The following is a 21080-nucleotide window of genomic DNA, read 5'->3' on the forward strand; positions in this document are numbered from 1 at the left end:
TTGTTCCTGACAGTTACTTCCCCCGCCAAGAAAACAGAGAGCCACAAAAAGCTCATAAAAACAGGCGAAAGATTCAAACAATTCCTATTTTTTCTCATCTCCAACAATGTCACATTCACTCATGCAATTCATCAAACACTTGATCCACAGTCACTTTATACTCTTTTTTTTTTTCTTTCTGGAATTTTACAATTCGGATTGGATAATTTTTTTAGTAATACTATGGATGTATAGATGAAGAACTGATCTGATGTAATAGATATTTTGCCTCCAATAACTAAAGATGGTAGGTCGATTTTTCTACACTCAATAAATAGTGAACTGCATTGCACTTTTGGTAGACACTTTTTTTTTTTTTTAACTAGTTGAAATTAAGGATTAGTGTTAGAGAAGCCTAATTTGTTTGAAATGACAAACTGTGATCTTTGTTCCCTTTTCCAGCTGTACTTGTGATCTTTTTGGTAAAGTAGATACTTTTTACAGAGATAAATTCAGGATTTGAAGTTTATGAGTTCTTACAACGACTTCAAGTTAATATACGATAATAATTTCACAGACAAATATGTATATATATTTAGTGAATAGTTTAATACATATATAGGGGTTGAGCAAAAGTATTAGGTTGCATGATCCTCCCACTGACTTTTCATAGTGTGCTTTTCGTTGTTTTCACTAGAAAGGCTTAAGGGTAATGTCTGCGTACACCCCACCCTCCCAGACCTTGATTTTGAGATTACGAGCCCATTTGGCTTAGCTTATAAGTTGCTGAAAACACCTTATAAGCTGTTTTCAGCTTTTTTGAGTGTTTGACTGGCCAATTTATAAGACGTTTTGTGCTTAAAATAAGTCCAAAAAATAAGTTGGCCTGCTTATAAGTTGTTTTGTTTAAGCTAAGTCAAACGGGCCCTACATTGGGTATATTGTTGTTAGAGAACCCTTATTTGTTTGAAGTGAGAGATTGTTGAGTATAGCAGTGGGTGGGTGTTGAGGATGTTGAATAATTTTAATATCTTAAACAGAAGTGATCAAAATTTTGTCTAGATTCATATGCTGAATATCATATTAACTAATTCTAATATACTACTTAATTATTTTGAATAGCTATTATCTTTTATCATTATAGCCGTTATCTCTATTAGCTATCATATTGATTGCTAGGTAATTTCTATTTATAATTCTTCACTATGAGGAAATATTAATAGCTTCAAACGTTTTGTTATTGCACATGAAATTTTGACTATTGAATGTGTTTAAATGTCCATCTTTAAGGTGCCATTGTAGGCTACTAACGTTATAGATACAAGGGGCTATTGGTTTCTCTTCCTATAAATATATATATATTCAACTCTTTCCATAGCAGACAAGATATATACAAAGACGTATTCATCCTTCTTATATTTTTGTGCTGGGTTTTCTTTCTTGTGAAATCTTTGTTAGATTCTAGCTCCTAATTTTATACTAGAAGAACTTGTTGAATCCTGGGGATACACTCACACTGGGTGAAATATCCTTAAGGACAGTGTCTTAATTGACACGCCTCAAACTATGAGATTGCTCAAGAATTCAGTATAGTCTTTGTGATCAAGTATTTTTAGTAAGATTTCCAGAGGATTCATATAAGCACCAGTAGCGGAGTCAGGAATTCTTATGAGAAATTTTAGAAAATGGAAGTGTGTAATATCTGGGATCTGAGCCAATGACCTAAGAGTAACTTTTGAACCACCTTTTGTCACTACAGTAGAAGCTTCTCTTATGATTATGGGATTCAACAATTTACGTACATATAAAAAAGAATTGTTTTTACTCTATTTTCGCGATATGATTTTTCGACCAAGGGAATTCAGTTGAATCCCTTCATTGTACGTAGCTCTGCCCCTGCATATAGCTGATCCTGACAAGTTTAGGTTTGAGAGCTATTTCTATTGTTGTTATAGCACTAATTAGTAAATAGTTTTATGATTGATGAATAACTTGCTACGTCAATGCTCATCTAGCAATTTCGAAAACGTATCACGGACACTTAAGAAGAAATTCTTTCTTTAAAAAGATATACAACTCAAACAATAACAGATTATTGTGTGTAATAGTAATTGATGTTTTCATGGAAACCTTCAGGACCACTTACGGTACAAGTTTCGAATGAAGTGAAACACTGTCAGATGTGATTTGTCCAGATTGCCGTTTTATTAATTTTTTCTGTAGGGAGTGTGACAGAAATCTAATAAACAAAAGAAATCTGGAGGTCTTAGAGTTCGTTGAGTTGTATTTCATTCTGTATAAGTCTACATACAATAACAACAACATATCCAGTGTAATCTCACAAGTGGCGTATGGGAGGGTAGAATATACGCAGATGGGGAGGGTAGAATGTACGTAGACCTTACCCACCTTTGTGGGGTAGAGAGGTTGTTTCCGATAGACATTATAAGTCTGCATGTGAACAGAAAAAATGGGTGTGGTTGACTATGGTGGGGAGAAAAATGTCAGGGAGAAGCTCCTTGGTTGCTTGTTATGAGAGAGAGTAGAAAAACAATATAACAGGAATTGGCATCCATAACTGACTTCTTGTTCATTTACTGTAGTCTTCAACATGTAGTCATCATCCAACTTCAGATACAGCATAGGTTCTTTTCTGGGAAAAAAATTACAGCAGTAGTTACCCAGCGTGTAAGCTACAAGCTGAACCTATTCGATAGATACAGTGACAGAGCCAAGATTTTCTCGAAGTCAAGATATGAAGAAGTTTATACATAAGAAAATTATTTTACCTATCTACGTAGTGTAATTTGTCAGTGAAGGACTGTCAATTGACTCACCTTGGACAAGGGTGGCTCCGTCATTGATAGCATATCAACATGATGTTACAATCTCACAGTAGTATGAATATAGTGACTGATCAACAGGACAACATGTGGTTTTATCTTTAATGGGAACCCTCAAACAGGTGAAGGAGCAATTTTTTCCGGTGAAGTACTGTTTTGAAATTTTAGCATCATTACCACAAAATAAGAAGGAAAATTTAGCATCAACAAACACTTATTACATGAAAAGCCTGACATTTTATTTGCCATGCTTTCTCTTGAGCCAAGGGTCTTTTGGAAACAGCCTCCCTACGTTCCAAGGTAGGGGTAAGGTTTGCGTACACTTTACCCTCCCCAGACCCCACATTGTGGGATTCCACTGGGTATGTTGTTGTTGTTGTTGTTGTAAACACTTTTTATAGGTATACTACTTACATGTAAAACATATCAATTGTGCATGTCAATTGGGATGTACCATCTAGGATCTATCATGGGAGCATGTGTTCCTATTTCTTTAGCCTCTATCTCTGGTTAAGTAAATAATTATATTCTTTTGTGCTGTCTTAAACTGAAGAAAATAAGACTTGCTTTTGGCTTTCTGATCTGATGGAAAGGTAAATTTTATGCAGAGCACTCCAGTAAATATCATTGTAGGTTCTCATGTGTGGATTGAGGATCAAAACATTGCTTGGATTGATGGACAAGTATCACAGATTAATGGACAGGATGTTCAGGTCCAGACATCTGATGGGAGGACGGTATGTCTAGCTCTTTTACACGGAACATTATTTTTGTTCTTGCAATTTCAGTTTGCTTATTTGTTTTCCTGTGGCAATTTCAGTGTATTATGTAATCCAATAGAATTAGATACTTAACTGTCAAGCTGATTTTCTATATGCTAACTGATTGATCTATCTAAATTGACTTAAAATGAGTCTCGAATTTGGAATTCTACCACAATCCTTTCCATTTACGAGGTTCAGAATATATTATTTTTCACATATTTAGTGAAATTTTTCAACACATATACAGGGTCAGAGCCAAAATTACTGGGTCCAGACGAACCCGTACCTAAAGCGTTGAGCTTAAATGAAGAAGTGAGGTTCATATAGCCGACCCCAACTTGTTTAGTGTGGTAGTTGTTGAAGTTGTTGTTTTTTGTTTAACAAGTTCTTAATAAGTTCTTTCTGGTTCCCTCTAAGTTGCGTTGTCACAAATTTCAATGCAAGATACACACCTCTAATTGGTAATGTCTTCGCTCGTAACTGTTTACCTATCTTTCATGTTTCAATTCATATAGGTTACAGTGAATTTATCAAAAATATATCCTAAAGATGAAGATGCTCCTCCTGGTGGGGTTGATGACATGACCAAGTTATCATATTTGCATGAGCCTGGTGTCTTGCAGAATTTGGCTACAAGATATCAACTCAATGAAATCTACGTAAGTTATGGTCCAATTTTTGTAGATTGGGGACAGGAAGAAACGAATTATTGCATCTATAGGTGGTGCTATCATAATATTGTATCATAACGTTACATTATGACAGACTTATACTGGAAGTATTCTCATTGCCATCAATCCATTCCAAAAGTTGCCTCATTTATATGATCGCCACATGATGGAACAATACAAGGGAGCACCGCTTGGCGAATTAAGTCCTCATGTCTTTGCTATTGCTGATGCTGCTTACAGGTACTCCAGTCTTCAACTCCCACTCCACATTATTTATCCCCAAACGCTATACAGTTGTTACTAATATTATAAAATGAATCAGGCAAATGATAAATGAAGGTAAAAGCAATTCCATATTGGTCAGCGGTGAAAGTGGGGCTGGTAAGACTGAAACTACGAAAATGCTTATGCAATATCTTGCTTATTTGGGTGGCCGTAGAAGCACTGAAGGTCGAACTGTCGAGCAGCAAGTTCTAGAGGTAAACTGTGTGATCTTGATGAGCCAAGTTTGTTTAAACTCTTTTTCTCCTTAAATTTACAAGGGTAGGTAAGCCAATGGCAGATTTTGTTTGGCTTTAGTTCTGCATGATTTCCGTTATTTCTACATGCTGAAGCTGTGCGGCTTAAATTCTCTGCACAAGTTACGGTATTTTGTACATGCTGAACTGCTGAAGTACATGACATAAGAGCATTAATTGATAAATTATTTGAAGTAAATATGGTGATGTGACTCTATTAGCTCTACGAATGGACAAAGAAATATGGTAATTTCATGGAACATCTCTGATTTGAATGTGTAGAAATGAATGGAACATAAGATACAGTACGGGGAAAAGCTTAAGACAGAATCAAAGAAAGGAAACTAATAGAAGGTAACAGTTTACTGTAATTGTGTTAAATACAATGGTATTTATTACTTTTATAGATAACTATTACAAAACAATTCATAGACTAGATATCTGTGGAAGTTCTGAACAAACTTACTTAGTAAGATCAACAATGATTTTCGAAATGGCATTCGAAAGAGATCATTCTGGTTCTGATGAACTCACTAGCATTTTTCTTAGTTATAGAAAGCTTGTAGAGGGGTCACAATTCTCCATGTGAATAAATCATCATAATTTAAATATAATAATCTCAAATATACCTGTTTCGTTTCTAAAAAGGATAAATCATTAGGTAGGAGGGAGCTTCAAGCTTAAGGGTCGTCAGCTGTTTTCTTCTGCCTTCTTTACTGGTTTTGTTCTTCTTTTAACTCTGTTTTATCTCCAGTCAAATCCAGTACTTGAAGCATTTGGCAATGCCAAAACAGTTAGAAATAACAATTCAAGGTGAGATACTGTTCCACTCATGCTTCCAATTAAGAAGTGACTCATTTAGTTGTTTTGGCGTACGGTTTTTCTTCTGAATGCTTATACTTATGTTGTTACAGTCGTTTTGGTAAATTTGTGGAGATTCAGTTTGACAAAAATGGAAGGATATCTGGTGCCGCTATTAGAACTTACCTCCTTGAAAGATCTCGTGTTTGCCAAGTTTCAGATCCTGAACGCAACTATCATTGTTTCTACCTTCTCTGTGCAGCACCTCCGGAGGTACGGATTTCAAAGCTTCTCTTCTTTTTGTATCTTTCATCTCTTGGTATAAACTTCTTTGATAGTCTTGATGTCCTTCTGACAGTTTTCCAATCTTAACAGGAGGTGGAAAAGTACAAGTTGGGGGATCCTAAATCATTTCACTATCTTAATCAATCAAGTTGCTATAATCTAGTAGGTGTAAGTGATGCTCAAGATTATCTTGCAACAAGGAGGGCCATGGATATTGTTGGCATTAGTGAGAAAGAGCAGGTAACCTGGTTCCTTTGATTTGCTTTTCTTTGAGCCGAGGGTCTATCGGAAACAAACTCTCTACCTCCCATGGTAGGGGTAAGGTCTGCGTCCACTCTACCCACCCCACTTGTGGGATTACACTAGGGTATGCTGCTATTGTTGTAGAGTCTAAGAAGTCACTCGTTTCTTTTTCAGGAAGCAATTTTTAGAGTAGTGGCTTCTGTCCTTCATCTTGGTAATCTTCAGTTTGCAAAGGGCAAAGAAATTGATTCATCAGTTTTAAAAGATGACAAATCTAAGTTCCATCTTCAGACTGTCGCAGAGCTTCTGATGTATGTTCTTGGCTTTCAAATTTTACTTCTCTCTCTTCATTTATTATTTTGTTGACGAGAGTTTGATGCGATTCACTTCTTATATCAGGTGTGATCTTAAGGATTTGGAAGATGCACTATTGAAACGTGTAATGGTCACACCTGAAGAAGTAATAAAGAGATGTCTTGATCCTGATGCTGCTACAGTTAGTAGAGATGGTCTTGCTAAAACGATATATTCTCGCTTATTTGACTGGTATAATTCTATTGTCTCAATCAGATTGTTTAATGTGGTCTGTTACTGATTATTTGACACTAAGGTGCACAGTTTTCAACCGTTTACAGGTTGGTGGACAAAATAAATAACTCGATCGGTCAAGATGCAAACTCAAAATCTCTAATTGGTGTTCTTGACATTTATGGTTTTGAAAGTTTTAAAACTAATAGGTAGGCGCCAAATCATTGGAGAACACACAGGATATTGTTGGATGTGGTATTTTGACATTTGACTTTTTGACCTTTGTGTCCCAGTTTTGAACAATTTTGCATTAATTTCACAAATGAGAAGCTGCAGCAACACTTTAACCAGGTATCTGTAGTTGAAATTTTAGAGAATTTCTGTCCATCTCTTCTAAGCCAAAACTGAACTAGGGTATAATTTGTTTTTTTTTTTCAGCACGTGTTCAAGATGGAACAGGAGGAATACACTAGAGAAGAGATCGATTGGAGCTACATAGAATTTGTGGACAATCAGGATGTTCTGGATCTTATTGAAAAGGTTCCTTCATTTAGTTTAGCAGAGAAGCTCTCCTCAATATGTACATCTATTTCTGTTTCTCTGCATTCTACTTGTCATGTGACTACTGCACAAGTAACCAGACAAGGAGACTTGTTTAGTGAGTGTTGATCAGAATTTTCTTGAATTCTGACTTTCGAATACTAGTTTGCATGCATGTCTCTTCCACATAAATAACAATGATGCTTTAGCTTTCTAAAACCCAGATTAGATTGCTTTTAACTAGAAAGAGTTTTATTGAAGACATTGATATAGATTTTTCTTCTACAGATCAAGTTTTTTTTGCATTGATTTTCTTTTTTAATTGTAGAATTCTAAAATATATTCTTGTCAAATTCTAGAAAGATTCCTTAGTCTCCGATTGACAGTTATAGACACTGGTAGCTTCCAAAAAGAGTTGGTGGTATAATATGAAATCACTAGAACTTATTCAATTGATGCAACTCAATTTTTTGAAAGACAAATTCGTCCCCTTTTTTTTTCTTAATGATTTGGTTAGATCTTTTAGTTCCTTTTATCATGGCGTTCTCTTTTAATTTAATGAGTGTTTTTTTTTTTTTTTGGTTCTTTTCTTCCTTGTATTACTCCATTATCTTCAGTTTGCCAGTGGACTTCTTTATTTGGTTTGTGTAATAAAGCATGTTTATTATTAGGAAAACAGCACTATTAGGTCCAAATAGATTCAATTATTGTATCTGAAGTTACTACAAGTTATCGGTGCAATAGAATTTCTGCAAAGACACCATGCGTTTCTCAGCATTTACTGATTCCCTTGTTCATCACTTTCCACTCAAAACAGCCTACCCACTTTTGTTTACTGCACCATTTTGAGGTGTCACTTTGTAAGTTGATTTGTATTGCTTTTGCAGAAACCTGGAGGTATCATCGCTCTTCTTGATGAAGCCTGGTAAGATGTATAGCCCTTCATCTGTATGTATGAGCGTTAAACTGCTACGTGCATTGCTTCCCTGCATTTGATGTCTGAGTGTTGGATATGCTTCTGTTCTGGCGAGGAAGAACAATTTAATTGACATTCTCTTTGAAATGGACTCTTCCAGTATGTTCCCCAAGTCAACTCATGAAACATTCTCTCAAAAGCTGTATCAGACATTCAAGGCCCACAAACGATTTATCAAACCGAAACTGTCTCGCACTAATTTTACCATTGCTCATTATGCTGGAGAGGTAAAAACTGCATCTGAGTTAGCTGTTCAGTCAAATGTTCTCGTGTTGGATATAGGCATTAATAACAGTAAAGGTCATTTTTGGTGTCTTAAAGCCTTACTTTCTGTTCAGGTTCTATACCAGTCTGATCTATTTTTGGATAAGAACAAAGATTATGTTGTTCCTGAGCATCAAGATTTGTTAAGTGCTTCCAAATGCTCATTTGTGGCTGGCCTCTTCCCTCCTGTTCCTGAGGAGACAACTAAATCATCCAAATCATCAAAGTTCTCATCCATCGGTTCTCGTTTTAAGGTAGTACTGACTTATATACGTTTGATGAATTTTGGTGAACTGAGAATGTTTTTCATCATAGCACTATCAGGATTACCAAGTCCTTACTTGATTAAGCATGTGAAAGTCTGATGCTCTTATTAAACTGGTGCAGTTACAACTTACATCATTGATGGAAACTCTGAATTCTACGGAACCTCATTACATCAGATGCGTGAAGCCTAACAATCAATTAAAACCTGCAATTTTTGAGAATGTTAACATTTTGCAGCAACTACGTTGTGGTGTGAGTAAAATTTGACATTTTTTAGATGAAGAATTTCCTTTTGTACTCTTGAACTATATACTTATATTTTTGTTGTCTCAGGGTGTTCTAGAAGCAATTAGAATTAGCTGTGCTGGCTACCCTACCCGTAAGACATTCTTCGAGTTTCTGAACCGATTTGGTCTTCTTGCTCCAGAGGTCTTGGAAGGGCAGTAAGTACTAATTTTGTGTTCCTAATCCAAAAACAACTTTTTTTTTCAAAAGCACATTAATTCATGGCGGCTTGACTTCTTGATGACGAACTGACATGCTATCTTGATTTGACCTGCTTGTGGACAGTGCCGATGAAAAAGTTGCGTGCAAAAAGATTCTGGAAAATATGGGGCTTGCTGGTGCTCAGGTTATTCGAACATTTTGTTGCTTATCTACAAAGCTGATTGTTTATTTATTTGATGTCACAGTCGATAGTTTTACATTATTCAGTTTTGAGCATGTATATCTTTCTCGTCTAACACTTCTCCGTAACTTTAGTAGAAAATTAATATATTAGAACCTTTTTCAACTTGGTGATACGGCTCATCTCTTAAAACATATCTTTTTTACCTAATTTCCAAGGTGTAATCTCAGGTTGACCTTGCATTTTCAAGCAAGGAGCTAGGTTTTCACCAAAAGAAAGGAAAATCATATTCTTATTTTTGAGAAGTCGTGCATATCACACATAATTCTAAACCATGGTTAAGTTGTCTGCAACAGTTTTATATTCACTTTTTTTATGGATTGCTGGCATGTAGGTGGGCATTTTTATGGATTGCTGGCATTTAGATAGGCATTGCTTACTATAGTTTCTATGCTGAGGGCTAGGACTATTAATATCCCACTGTTCACATGGTTAAAATTGATTATTTGTTTTTGGAATAGTTCTCCACAGCGTTGTCATGTACATTTTACATGCAGCGGTGTTAACTTACTCTTTTATTCAATGTAACATGAGTTCCCAATTTATGAATCAACTATTTTGTCGGACAAATGGTTTTGCAGATTGGAAAAACAAAAGTTTTTCTCAGAGCTGGTCAGATGGCTGAGCTGGATGCACGCAGAGCACAGAAGCTAGCCCATGCAGCTAAGACAATCCAAAGGAAAATTAGAACTCATATCGCTAGGAAATACTTTCTTGCATTGCAGCAGGCTGCAATTTGCTTACAATCCTCATGCCGAGGTTTGTCTATCTATATCTTTTTCCCTGATCAACTCTTCAACTTGGGGGCTTTGTTTTGTGCTCTAGATGTTTTACGCAATGAAGTAATTTGGATTATTGCAACTTGCTGGGGCATTTGATAGCTTCATTCATGTTATCTGTGTACTATTTTGGGTGAAACCTTCTAATGGAGCACAAAGGGAGTGTTTTGTTTCTGCTGTTGTGGATCAATGATTCTTGAGCAAGCTTCTGCCTGAAAGCAGTTATTCTCTTTGCCACTTTCAAATCAATAATAATGATGTCATCAGTATTCCACTCCGAGCTATTTTCTTTTCTTTCTTCAGCCTAGTATGTAAGATATGTGTTTATGGATTCAGTCAGCTTCACAACATAACCAGAGTGAGGCTTGATTACCGATAAATGCTTCTCAAAAGATGATCCTTGAGTTTTTTGGGTTTTTCCTAGATTGAAACAGCATCTTGTAGCCTTACCAAACAAAAGAAGTTTGTTTTATATCCAAAAAATAATTGGGCCATAGGTAGTGCAAAGTGGAATAAACATTCAATAAAATTATAGGAGATGCGGACCTCCTTTTCTGTATCAATACCTTTTCTCCGTACATCTGATGTTTTTCACCCTTCAGAGAGTTTATACAACCAGTTTGACCTACAAGCTGCTGAGTTCCAAAATAAGGAAATGATATCGACAAGATGTATTTGGCAGCTTTCAATATTAACACTATTACTACTATTTGGATCCATCATGCACCTGGTCTGAGATATGGTAGTAGTACCTCCATTATTAGGTGGTTAAAGTTGGATCACTTACCCATCTTTATGATTGCAAAAACAAGCACCATGTAAAGAGTATTAATATTTACTAAGTTCTGTGTTCAAACTTTGTCATGGTCAACAGGAAGGCTTGCTTGCAAAGTGTATGACAATATGAAAAGAGAAGCTGCTTCTATCAGAATCCAGACAAAATTGCGTGGACACTTGGCCCGAAAGTCCTATAAAGGACTCAAAATTAATGTCATTGCTCTTCAGACAGGAATCCGAGCAAGAGCTGCACGAAAGGAATTCAGATATAAAAGACAAACCAAAGCAGCAATTAAAATACAAGTTTGTTTACTTGTTTTCTATTGATTCAGACGGTTGACCAAGTTTTTTGTTCTCGTTATTGACTAGAAAAGTTATTTGCAGGCACATTGGCATGGTCACAGAGCCTCTTCATACTACAAGAAACTCATAATTGCATCAATTGTGACACAATGTAGATGGAGGGGAAGGGTTGCAAAGAAAGAGCTTCGGAAACTAAAGATGGTAGTTGCTGGACAGTTTTCCTTTATCACATGTTTCAATTTTCTTTGATTGCACTGAGATGATGCTCTGTTACCTATAATAATCTACTAGATAAGGCCTTATGGTGCATAATTTACCTTGATTGTTGTTATTTGCATAACAAAAGACTCAAGCTATTCCGCAGCATGATGGATCACTTAATTGCTCCTCTGAACCTTTAACAGAAAGAGATGAGCATTATGAAGCTTCCTGTTGGTAAAACCCATAGAGACGTGGTTAGAATTCTCAAGTAAAGTAATAAAAACAGAATCAGCAATTTAATCCTCTGAACGTTGGAAGTCAAATCAAAAGCTAAATGTAACTAACAATGAAATACATGTCACTGAGTGATGAGCTCTGAAGTCCTTTGTCTAATTACGGATTTAAACCTTCTGGTTTTACTTATTGTGGTTATCCATATAGTACCCCCTTGTATTTTCTTCAAGTAGGAGAATGTATTAAATTTGCTGTTTGCTATCTGACACAGTAAAATCTTATTTTTGGTCTATCCGTATCTAATAGCCTATTGATAATATGTCTTGTCGCCTGTGGATCCCTAACACACATTTCCAATACCTTCAGGCTTCAAGAGAAACAGGCGCACTAAAAGAAGCAAAGGATAAGCTTGAAAAGCAGGTTGAAGAACTTACATGGCGTCTGCAGTTGGAGAAACGTTTAAGGGTAATACGCTTGCATCAAGCAGACCATGTATTTCCTTTTCCTGCATGATATGTAAAGCAAGTGGATAATTAACCTGAAAATCAGTGGGGAACAAGCTATTACTTAAAAGCTAAATATTATTGCCACTTTTTGCCTTGTGGATTATCATAGTTTTTCATTTTGAGAAAGGGACACTATTTGATGCACTATTTCACAGACGGACTTGGAAGAAGCAAAGGGCCAGGAAATAACAAAGCTGAAGAATTCCTTGGAAGATGCGCAAAGCAAAGTGGAACAAACGAATGCACTGCTCATCAAGGAACGTGAGACTGCTCAGAAAGCAATTGAAGAAGCAACCTCTATCGTGGAAGAGAAGCCGGTTCTTGTTGAGGATACGGAAAAGATTGATGCTTTAAATGCAGAAGTGGAAAACTTAAAGGTACCGACACTGACCTCATAACATTAACTGCAAGTGCTCTCAACCTGATGTTCCCCACCCTAGAACTAAGGAGAGACTACAGCTTACAGAATTTGTGTGAAAGTTCATCTTTTTTCCACTTACATATGGTTATCGTTTTCATGATGATACCTTTCTATAGCTGTCATTGCAATCTGAAAAGCAACGTGCTGATGATTCTGAAAGCAAGCATGCTGAAGCTCAAGAAGCAATAGAAGAAAAGCACAAGAAGTTGGAAGAAACTGAAAGAAAAGTCCAACAACTTCAGGAATCAATGAGCAGGTAGTTACTCGAATAAATTGATACCTGTTTTATTTCTTATCTACATTAAGAATAGAGATTACCAACCTTTTGAGTCAATAAAATAACTAAAATACAGTTTATTTAACAATCCAATAGAAATAACTAAAATTCACTAATATCACAACCCAGCAAGGGCGCCATTACTTACGCTAACGGATGCTGGGCTGTGACAAGTAACGAATTTTTGTTTGTTCTTCTAATTGATCTAAGGCTAAGATTCAAACTCGAGAGTAGTAGCCGTGAAGAAAATTACCAAGTTGTTCTTTCCACCTCTTTCATGATAGAAAAGGTATGATCTCAGTCAAATTAGCTGCTGAAATGAATCAGGATGAGGGACAGTCATAGAGGCTTTACCAAGAAGTTGGTCATCTGATATAGCTAACTCTGCCTCTTTATTAGTTATAAATAAATAAATAAAAGTATCCCCTCTATAATAGCTTAAGCTGTTAGAGAAGTTGGCTCATACAATTTCACACGGTATTAATGAAGGTGGCGTACGTGGATCCAAGCCCCTCAATTTCACATGTGAAGGAAGTGCGTTAGGTGATATAAATAAATAAAAGTGTACTCTCTCTCAGTTTAATCCTTTAGATGAGACCGCTCATACAATAGGTCTATTTTATTATAGATATCCATACACCATTATAAATTTGTCTTATGACTTGAAGGTTAATACTGAAGTTGTGCTCGGAAGGATCCGTAAGTTAACAGTCCTCTTTCAGTGACTAATGCTTTTCACAGTTATCTCAGACTAGTGTCGAGGAAAGAATAGCTCTTGATCTATACCTGCTTTGAACACTTGTTCGGACATTGCAATTGAAATTAAAGAATAGACCAACTCTTGTCTGTCAGTTATATCCTTGTATTATAAAATGGAAATCTAGGTGAACCTTGGACATTTTCAGGAGTTAGTTGATGAAAATATTTTGTCCTTCTTACCATAGGCTCGAAGAAAAGCTCACCAACTTAGAGGGTGAAAATAAAGTACTTCGCCAGCAGGCTCTGACAATGGCACAGAACAATAAATTGCTGTCTGGACGGTCAAGATCAAGTATTCAGGTAATCCTGAAAACCTTCACTCATATTGGATGTTAAATCTATAACTAATATCTTCCTGTTCTATGATATTGGCAGAGGACTGAGAGCAGCACAAGGAGTAGTAGCGTAGTAAGTCAAAGGCTTGATACTAGTTGTCTTTTTAGTATATTGCTGGCCTCTTTTGTTGGTTGACTAACAATTGTATCTTGTAAAGGATCTGCATAGCACTTCATTTTCAAGGGGGGAGAATACTGAGGTGGAGGGAAGACCACAGAAATCACTTAATGATAAACAACAGGAGTATCAGGACTTGCTCATCCGGTGTATTGCACAGCACCTTGGCTTCTCTAAGGGCAGACCTGTTGCTGCCTGCATTATCTATAAGTGCCTGAGGCAGTGGCGGTCATTTGAAGTAGAGAGAACCAGTATCTTTGACAGGGTAATACAAACCATTGGCCAAGCTATTGAGGTAAGTGTTAACATAGTTATACAATATCATAGTGAAAGTACAGATCAATAAAAGAAATGTCTCTTTTTCACTTAAAAACTAGTTTTTCTTCATTGTAGACTCAGGACAACAATGATATGTTAGCCTATTGGCTATCCAATGCATCCACTCTGTTGCTGCTGCTGCAGTGTACATTAAAAGCTGGTGGTTCTGCTGGCATTACCCCACAGCACAGGCGATCAACATCAGCCTCTCTATTTGGGAGAATGACACAGGTGAAAATAGTTCCATTTTAACATTGATATTTATCATGTATGTATAACACTTAATGCTGATTAAAAAAAATTATAGAGCTTTCGTGGAACCCCTCAAGGTGTCAATCTTTCTCTCATTGATGGTGATTCGTCTGGTGGAGTGGATACCTTGCGCCAAGTTGAGGCCAAATATCCTGCTTTGTTGTTTAAACAGCAGCTAACAGCATATGTAGAAAAGATTTATGGAATGATCCGTGATAATCTTAAGAAAGAGATTTCTCCACTCCTGGGATTGTGCATTCAGGTTCAAGATATTGTCATAGATCTGTCTAAATATTTGTTCGAACATTGTAGAGAACATTAAATTCTAGGTGTACTAAAGCCTTTTTACGTTTTTCAATGTGTTTAGGCACCAAGAATATCCAGAGCAAGTTTACTTAAAGGGTCAACAGCACGTACACTTGCAAATGCTGCTGCTCAGGAAATTTTGATAGCTCACTGGCAAGGAATTGTCAAGAGCCTGGCTAACTTTTTGAACTTATTGAAAGCCAATCATGTAAGAGTCACAGAAACATATTTCTTTTTTTCCCATGCTGTCCTTTCCTTTGCTTTCCTCCCATTCGCTTCCTTTGAACTTAGAATGTGAATTAAGAGTCCCTTGCATGATATGCAAGATCACTTGCTGTTTAACCTATTTATGAATAAAATGTGTTAGGATATCATCGTCCCACGGAATCATCTCTATGATTATATCTCATCTTTTTCCAATAACACTTCCGCTCTAGCTTATCAAAAGAAATGCATTGTTCTTCTATCATATATGCCCATGTTCACATGCTCCTTTCTGGAGCATGTTCTGTCTGTTAATGAACTTTTCATCTTTTCTTCATTTCGTTTGGCCAACAAGAAGGGCATCCTGCATATAGATGGAAGGAATAACTCACAAGATAGTGAGAGATTTACACAGCTTTTTTTAGGAACTTTCCAGAAGGTCTTGCTAACACCTGAACTATTATATATATCACCTTTTGCTCCTAAAAGCCAATGAAAAAGCTCATTTGCCATACTATGGAAGTTTTTATCGTTCTTGATGCTCTCTCTCTCTCTCTCTCTCTCTCTCTCTCTCGCTCTCCAAATATCCACCTATATCTTTAGTATTTGAGACATTGTGACACGTGCTAGATGAGGCGCCTACTAGCAAAAAAGTCAAGGAAAGCTATCATGGTGGAGTTATTAGATGCATGTGGTTCTCCATTAAGAAATGCTGATGCTCAGGAAAATTTGGACGCTCACTGGCAAGGAATTGTCAAGAGCCTTACTAAATTTTTGAACTTATTGAAAGCCAATCATGTAAGAGTCACAGAACATATTGCATTTCTTCCCATGCTGTCCTTTTCTTTGCTTTCTTCCTTTCACTTGCTTTGAACTTAGAATGTGAATTAACAGTCACTTGCATGATATGCAAGATAACTTACTGTTTAACCTATTTATGAATAAAATGTGTTAGGATATCATCATCCCATGGAATGATCTTTGTGATTATATCTCATCTTCTTCCAGTAACACTTCCACTCTAGCTTATCAAGAGAAATGTATTTTTCTTCTCTCATAGATACACATGTTCACATGCTCCTTTCTGGAGCACGTTCCGTCTTTTAATGAACTTTTAAATTTATCTTCATTTCTTTTGACCAACAAGAATAGCGTCCTTCATATAGGTTGAAGGAACAATTCACATGGTAGTGAGATATTTAAAGCTTTTTTTAGGCACTTCCCACAAGGTCTTGCTAACACCTGAACTATAATATGTATCACCTTTTGCTCCCAAATCCTATGAAAAAGCCCATTCGGCATACTATGGAAGTTGTTGTTTTTTAAGCTCTCTTTATCTCTCTCCCCCCTCTCCAAATACCCACCTATATCTCTAGTATTTGAAACATTTTCCACTTGCTAGATGAGGCTCCTACTAGCAAAAAAGTCAAGGAAAACTATCATGGTGGAGTTATTAGGTGCATGTGATTCTCCTTTAAGAATTTCATAATAGTGATATGAATGGTACCTTATTTTTACCCATCTGAATAATGGACTTAAGTGAACAGTACAGCAGGGCAAAGAAGAGAAAGAAATCGGAACCAGAAGTAGCTATAACAATAGGACTGAATTGGTTTTGCAGACAATTTTTTAGATTTATGATTCTTACTTTGATACAATGATGAATACTCAATCTGCTCTCATCTTACTCAGATTAGTAGTATGAATAGTGAAAATCTTTGAGATTCTTGCTCTCCTAGTTCTTGTTGATTGAACTAAAGATATGCGATCCAACTTAAGTGATTCCGCAAAGCAATGGTGTTGGGTAGCTCTCATCATTTCCTTTACAAAAGTGGCTAACATGATATAGGATATGAGATGCATTTTGTAACTTGAATCACAACTCACCTGTGGTTACTAGTTCTCTTTTGCATATATTTATGGAACTCTAATCACATTGATAAGCTGTCAGTTTAATGTTCAGCATAGTTAGTTAATAGAAAGTTATTTTCATGTAATTTAAATAATATATTCTAGCTGAAGGAAGAACGGCCCAACTTCTCTGAAGATTGTGATTGTCTGTTAAGTAATTGATGCATTGAGGCAGAACAGTCTAAATATAATAAAGTCATAAATTTATGAAAAGAAGTGATATATTGGTTACCTCATGATAGGACATTTAGACTTGGGATAAATTCTGCCTTGTGAACAATTACTCTCATTGCCTTTTTCCTGAGTAGGGTAATTTTGTTTCTTGTATTTCAGGTGCCTCCATTTCTTGTGCGCAAAGTATTTACCCAAGTCTTTTCTTTCATCAATGTCCAATTATTTAACAGGTCCGTTGTCAAGGGGCATCTCATAATATCTTTATAACTTGAAGATTCAACAATATACTAAACCTTATTATTCTTTATCTGTTCCTCCTTGCTGTAGCCTTTTGCTGAGAAGAGAATGCTGTTCATTTAGCAACGGTGAATATGTCAAAACTGGCTTGGCGGAACTGGAACACTGGTGCTACAAAGCAACTGATGAGGTACCTTGGTCTCCTGCCATTGTTAAACATTATTCACCGAGTCTTTTGTTCTCACTGATGAAGGGAACTTGTTCAGTATGCAGGATTAGCTTGGGAGGAGCTCAAGCACATAAGACAGGCAATCGGATTTTTGGTAATGCATCTTACAATAGACCCTTGTGGTCCGGCCCTTCCCCGGACCCCGCACATAGCGAGAGCTTAGTGCACCGGGCTGCCCATCTCATAATTTGGATTAAAGATAAAACTGAATGTATAAACTGAAAAGTAAAGGCAAAGGACATGTCCTCCAGTGCATATTTTTCGGGAAAAGAAAACAACAGCAGGGTTTTGCTTAGTAACATAACAGAAGGAAATTAGAGTTGCAATTTCTGTCCTTGCCCTGTGTTAACGAAAATCTCTTTCCGTACTTATTCCTATGCAATGTGATCATGATTGAAGATATGTGTCACAAAATTTGAGTGCACAAACCTAAAAACTGCAGTTCCAAGGAATTTGGAATGAGCTTTGTCCATATTTCATCGAGAAATTGACATAAATAGCCGTCCATAAAATAATAACCAGCAAATGTATTGTTTTTGTATATTAAAGTATAATATACATAACATATACATTTTGATACATAATAGTGTATATTTTCTGTATATTGGCTATAGAACGTAATTATTTTGGCACACTGGAAATGTGTAACTTGCCCGTAATCCTTAATGGTGCCCCTTTTGGACTATACTAGGTCATACACCAGAAGCCAAAGAAGACATTGGATGAAATAAGTCATGATCTATGTCCTGTAAGTACTGGACTACTACATATTCGGAAGGCTATCTCTTGCGCCCATACATGATCATTTTTCATTGAGTTGTAAATCCTGAACAGGTGCTTAGCATTCAACAACTTTACAGAATCAGCACAATGTATTGGGACGACAAATATGGGACGCATAGCCTTTCACCAGATGTAAGCCATAGCTTTTGTCCAGCAAAAATTCTAGATTTTATTTTGATCCCATATAATCTATAAATTTGATGTTCCTTTGCGTCATGTAGTGCATATTGATTTTATGGCCACTCTCAAGTTAGTTACAACAATTTCTCAATTGTATGTCTTGAGTGCCCAAAATCTTCTTACTTTTTGTCCTGCTTGAAATTTGAGTAGGGTTTATCAATTATTTGACAGGTTATATCCAATATGCGTGTATTAATGACTGAAGACTCTAACAATGCAGTCAGCAATTCTTTTTTGCTTGACGATGATTCGAGGTTGGATATGAAATTCTATTATCTTAAACTTGCCACTCCCTTTCTGTGGACACTCCCTTAGAATGTACTTCCGCTTATCACTGATAGCCCTTGTTGGTCATGGTGCAGCATACCGTTCTCAATTGATGAGCTCTCTAAATCAATGGATCAGATTGATATTGCAGACATTGAGCCACCCCCACTTATTCGGGAAAATTCAGGCTTCAGTTTCTTATTGCCACGTGCAGACTAATCGATCTCAAATCAGACTTCAGTCCTATGAACTTGGCATGGAGGAGTATGAATGTGTTGCTCAGCTCAGGCTCACAAAAGGAACAGAAGCGCCAGTAATTGCGTGCAGCCATTGGGGTGTACTATGAGGGCGGCGGTGAAGAACTTTACATATAGTTGAACAATTTTTGAAAAATACATATCTATACTAAATTTGTGTCCACTGCTGCAAAGTAAGAGTGAATGCAGTGATACCTCTATGCTAGTAAGAGGAATCTACCCGTAATACATGAACAGGTGCCCGTTGCTTTTGTACTAATCAACTATATGCAATACAGAATAGAAGATCTTCAATCTTCATGCTCATGTATGTTTGGAACATTTTGAGGGGAGTTTTGAGTTGTTGATTTTTTTTTCCAACTTTCATATCAATTATGGAGAGAGATTGAAATGTCTTGTCATGCATAGCGGCGCGAATTATTGCTTAAAATAAAGGCTATCTATCGATCATTTTTTTTTCCAGCAGGTCTTCAATCATCACACGAGTAATTTTGGGATGATGTTTGTTTCGATGAAAGGTTGGTGTAAAACCATTCTCCATATAACTCAACGCCAATAATACAAGTGATGATTCGTTTTGTTTCTATATATATGATATGATATATTAAAGACCTTGTTTGTGTTCATTTTGGCGATTTGTTATGTGAATTCAGATTTTTTTTTTCTCGAGTGGATTAAGTTGTTGAGATGATCCAAAGATAAGAGGAACATGCGAGCAAGTCATTTCGACTCCCACCACAATAGATATCAATGCACTCAATAGTCGATGTTTCCGTTGTATGATATTAATTCCTTGAGTTTTCACGTTGTCAACTGAAAAAATATGTGACATCAGAAATTTGAAGGATTTCTTTAAACCTAAATGACGTGCATTTTGAAATTTTATCTTGTTTGACTAGATACATGGAAGATGGGGGCAGATGTAGCTCTTTATGCCTGGTAATAAATCAACTACACCTTAATACTAGAAGATTATATGAATCCTCTGTGCTCATTATGCCTTTGCTGTCCTCAAAGCTTGCACAGTTTGTCATATAAGGCAAATTGAGGGTTCTCCAAAACTAATTTTGTTAAGCTTTATCACTAACAATTAAAGGAAGAATAACTAATTTGCAGAAAAGAAGAAGAAGAAGAAGAAGAAGACGAGAATCTCATTCATGATGAAAAATGCTCCTGGAACTGTATTACACTTCATATAGTGGAAGCATTGGCTAACAAACTCCGGGCCCCACCTAACAAGAAAATGGACCACTTTAGGGACTTAATTGCAAATAAACAAAGAGGAAATAACAATACTTAAGAAGTTAATTCTCTAATTAGGCAAAGTTGCATAATTACCAACTTAACACCTATCATTCCTTAAGCCAAATTGTAACAAATTTCTTTTGATGATTAGAAATGAAAGAATTTTTCTGAATCTCACACTTAATCAAGTCTCTACTAGATTAAGAGAACTCAAAATAACACCACGAAAGTACTGCTAGAAGATCCAAAAAAAAAAAGTCACCAAATCCATCTCGAAAACTCTAAGAACCATATCAAATATAAGAAAGGCTTATGGCATTGCTAAGTCACTACCAACGTATGAGAGGCTGATGGCATTTACTCTTTTTTTTTGGGGGGGCTTAATATATAGATAGCCCCTCAAACTTGTCAACAAATTCTATTTAGACACTTGAACTACCGCTTGTTCTAATTAAACACTTGAACAGATGATAAAATGTATTTATTAGACACTTTCGGCTCAAATTTCAAATAGTTCTTTTTTTGTGTTCTCAATTGCCCATAATGTAGAAATTTAAACACTTAAAATATGGCACCTAACTTAATTATACGAATTAGTCTCAACAAGCCGTAAAACCTTGGGCATGTTTCAGTTGAGGAT

The 21080-nt window shown here is 36.3% G+C and overlaps 1 protein-coding gene across 1 annotated transcript; it reads left to right on the top strand.

Annotated features, from left to right (window-relative positions):
* The first annotated feature begins 3424 nt into the window (after nucleotides 1-3424).
* LOC132605637 (myosin-11-like) lies at nucleotides 3425-19629 on the top strand. The gene is made up of 37 exons (XM_060318812.1): nucleotides 3425-3559; nucleotides 4102-4245; nucleotides 4352-4497; nucleotides 4580-4736; nucleotides 5530-5588; nucleotides 5690-5849; nucleotides 5952-6101; nucleotides 6279-6415; nucleotides 6504-6650; nucleotides 6740-6841; nucleotides 6926-6983; nucleotides 7071-7172; nucleotides 8060-8097; nucleotides 8249-8375; nucleotides 8487-8666; nucleotides 8800-8931; nucleotides 9013-9122; nucleotides 9250-9310; nucleotides 9949-10126; nucleotides 11021-11226; nucleotides 11308-11427; nucleotides 12028-12126; nucleotides 12323-12544; nucleotides 12705-12844; nucleotides 13810-13924; nucleotides 14000-14032; nucleotides 14118-14372; nucleotides 14471-14626; nucleotides 14703-14909; nucleotides 15015-15161; nucleotides 17402-17472; nucleotides 17570-17669; nucleotides 17746-17802; nucleotides 18400-18456; nucleotides 18543-18623; nucleotides 18843-18925; nucleotides 19034-19629. The coding sequence occupies exons 1-37, from the start codon at nucleotides 3425-3427 to the stop codon at nucleotides 19155-19157; spliced, it is 4596 nt and encodes a 1531-aa protein (XP_060174795.1). The 3' UTR covers nucleotides 19158-19629.
* Nucleotides 19630-21080: the final 1451 nt, after the last annotated feature.

Source organism: Lycium barbarum, chromosome 8 (assembly GCF_019175385.1).
Source record: "Lycium barbarum isolate Lr01 chromosome 8, ASM1917538v2, whole genome shotgun sequence".
NCBI classification, from domain to species: domain Eukaryota; kingdom Viridiplantae; phylum Streptophyta; class Magnoliopsida; order Solanales; family Solanaceae; genus Lycium; species Lycium barbarum.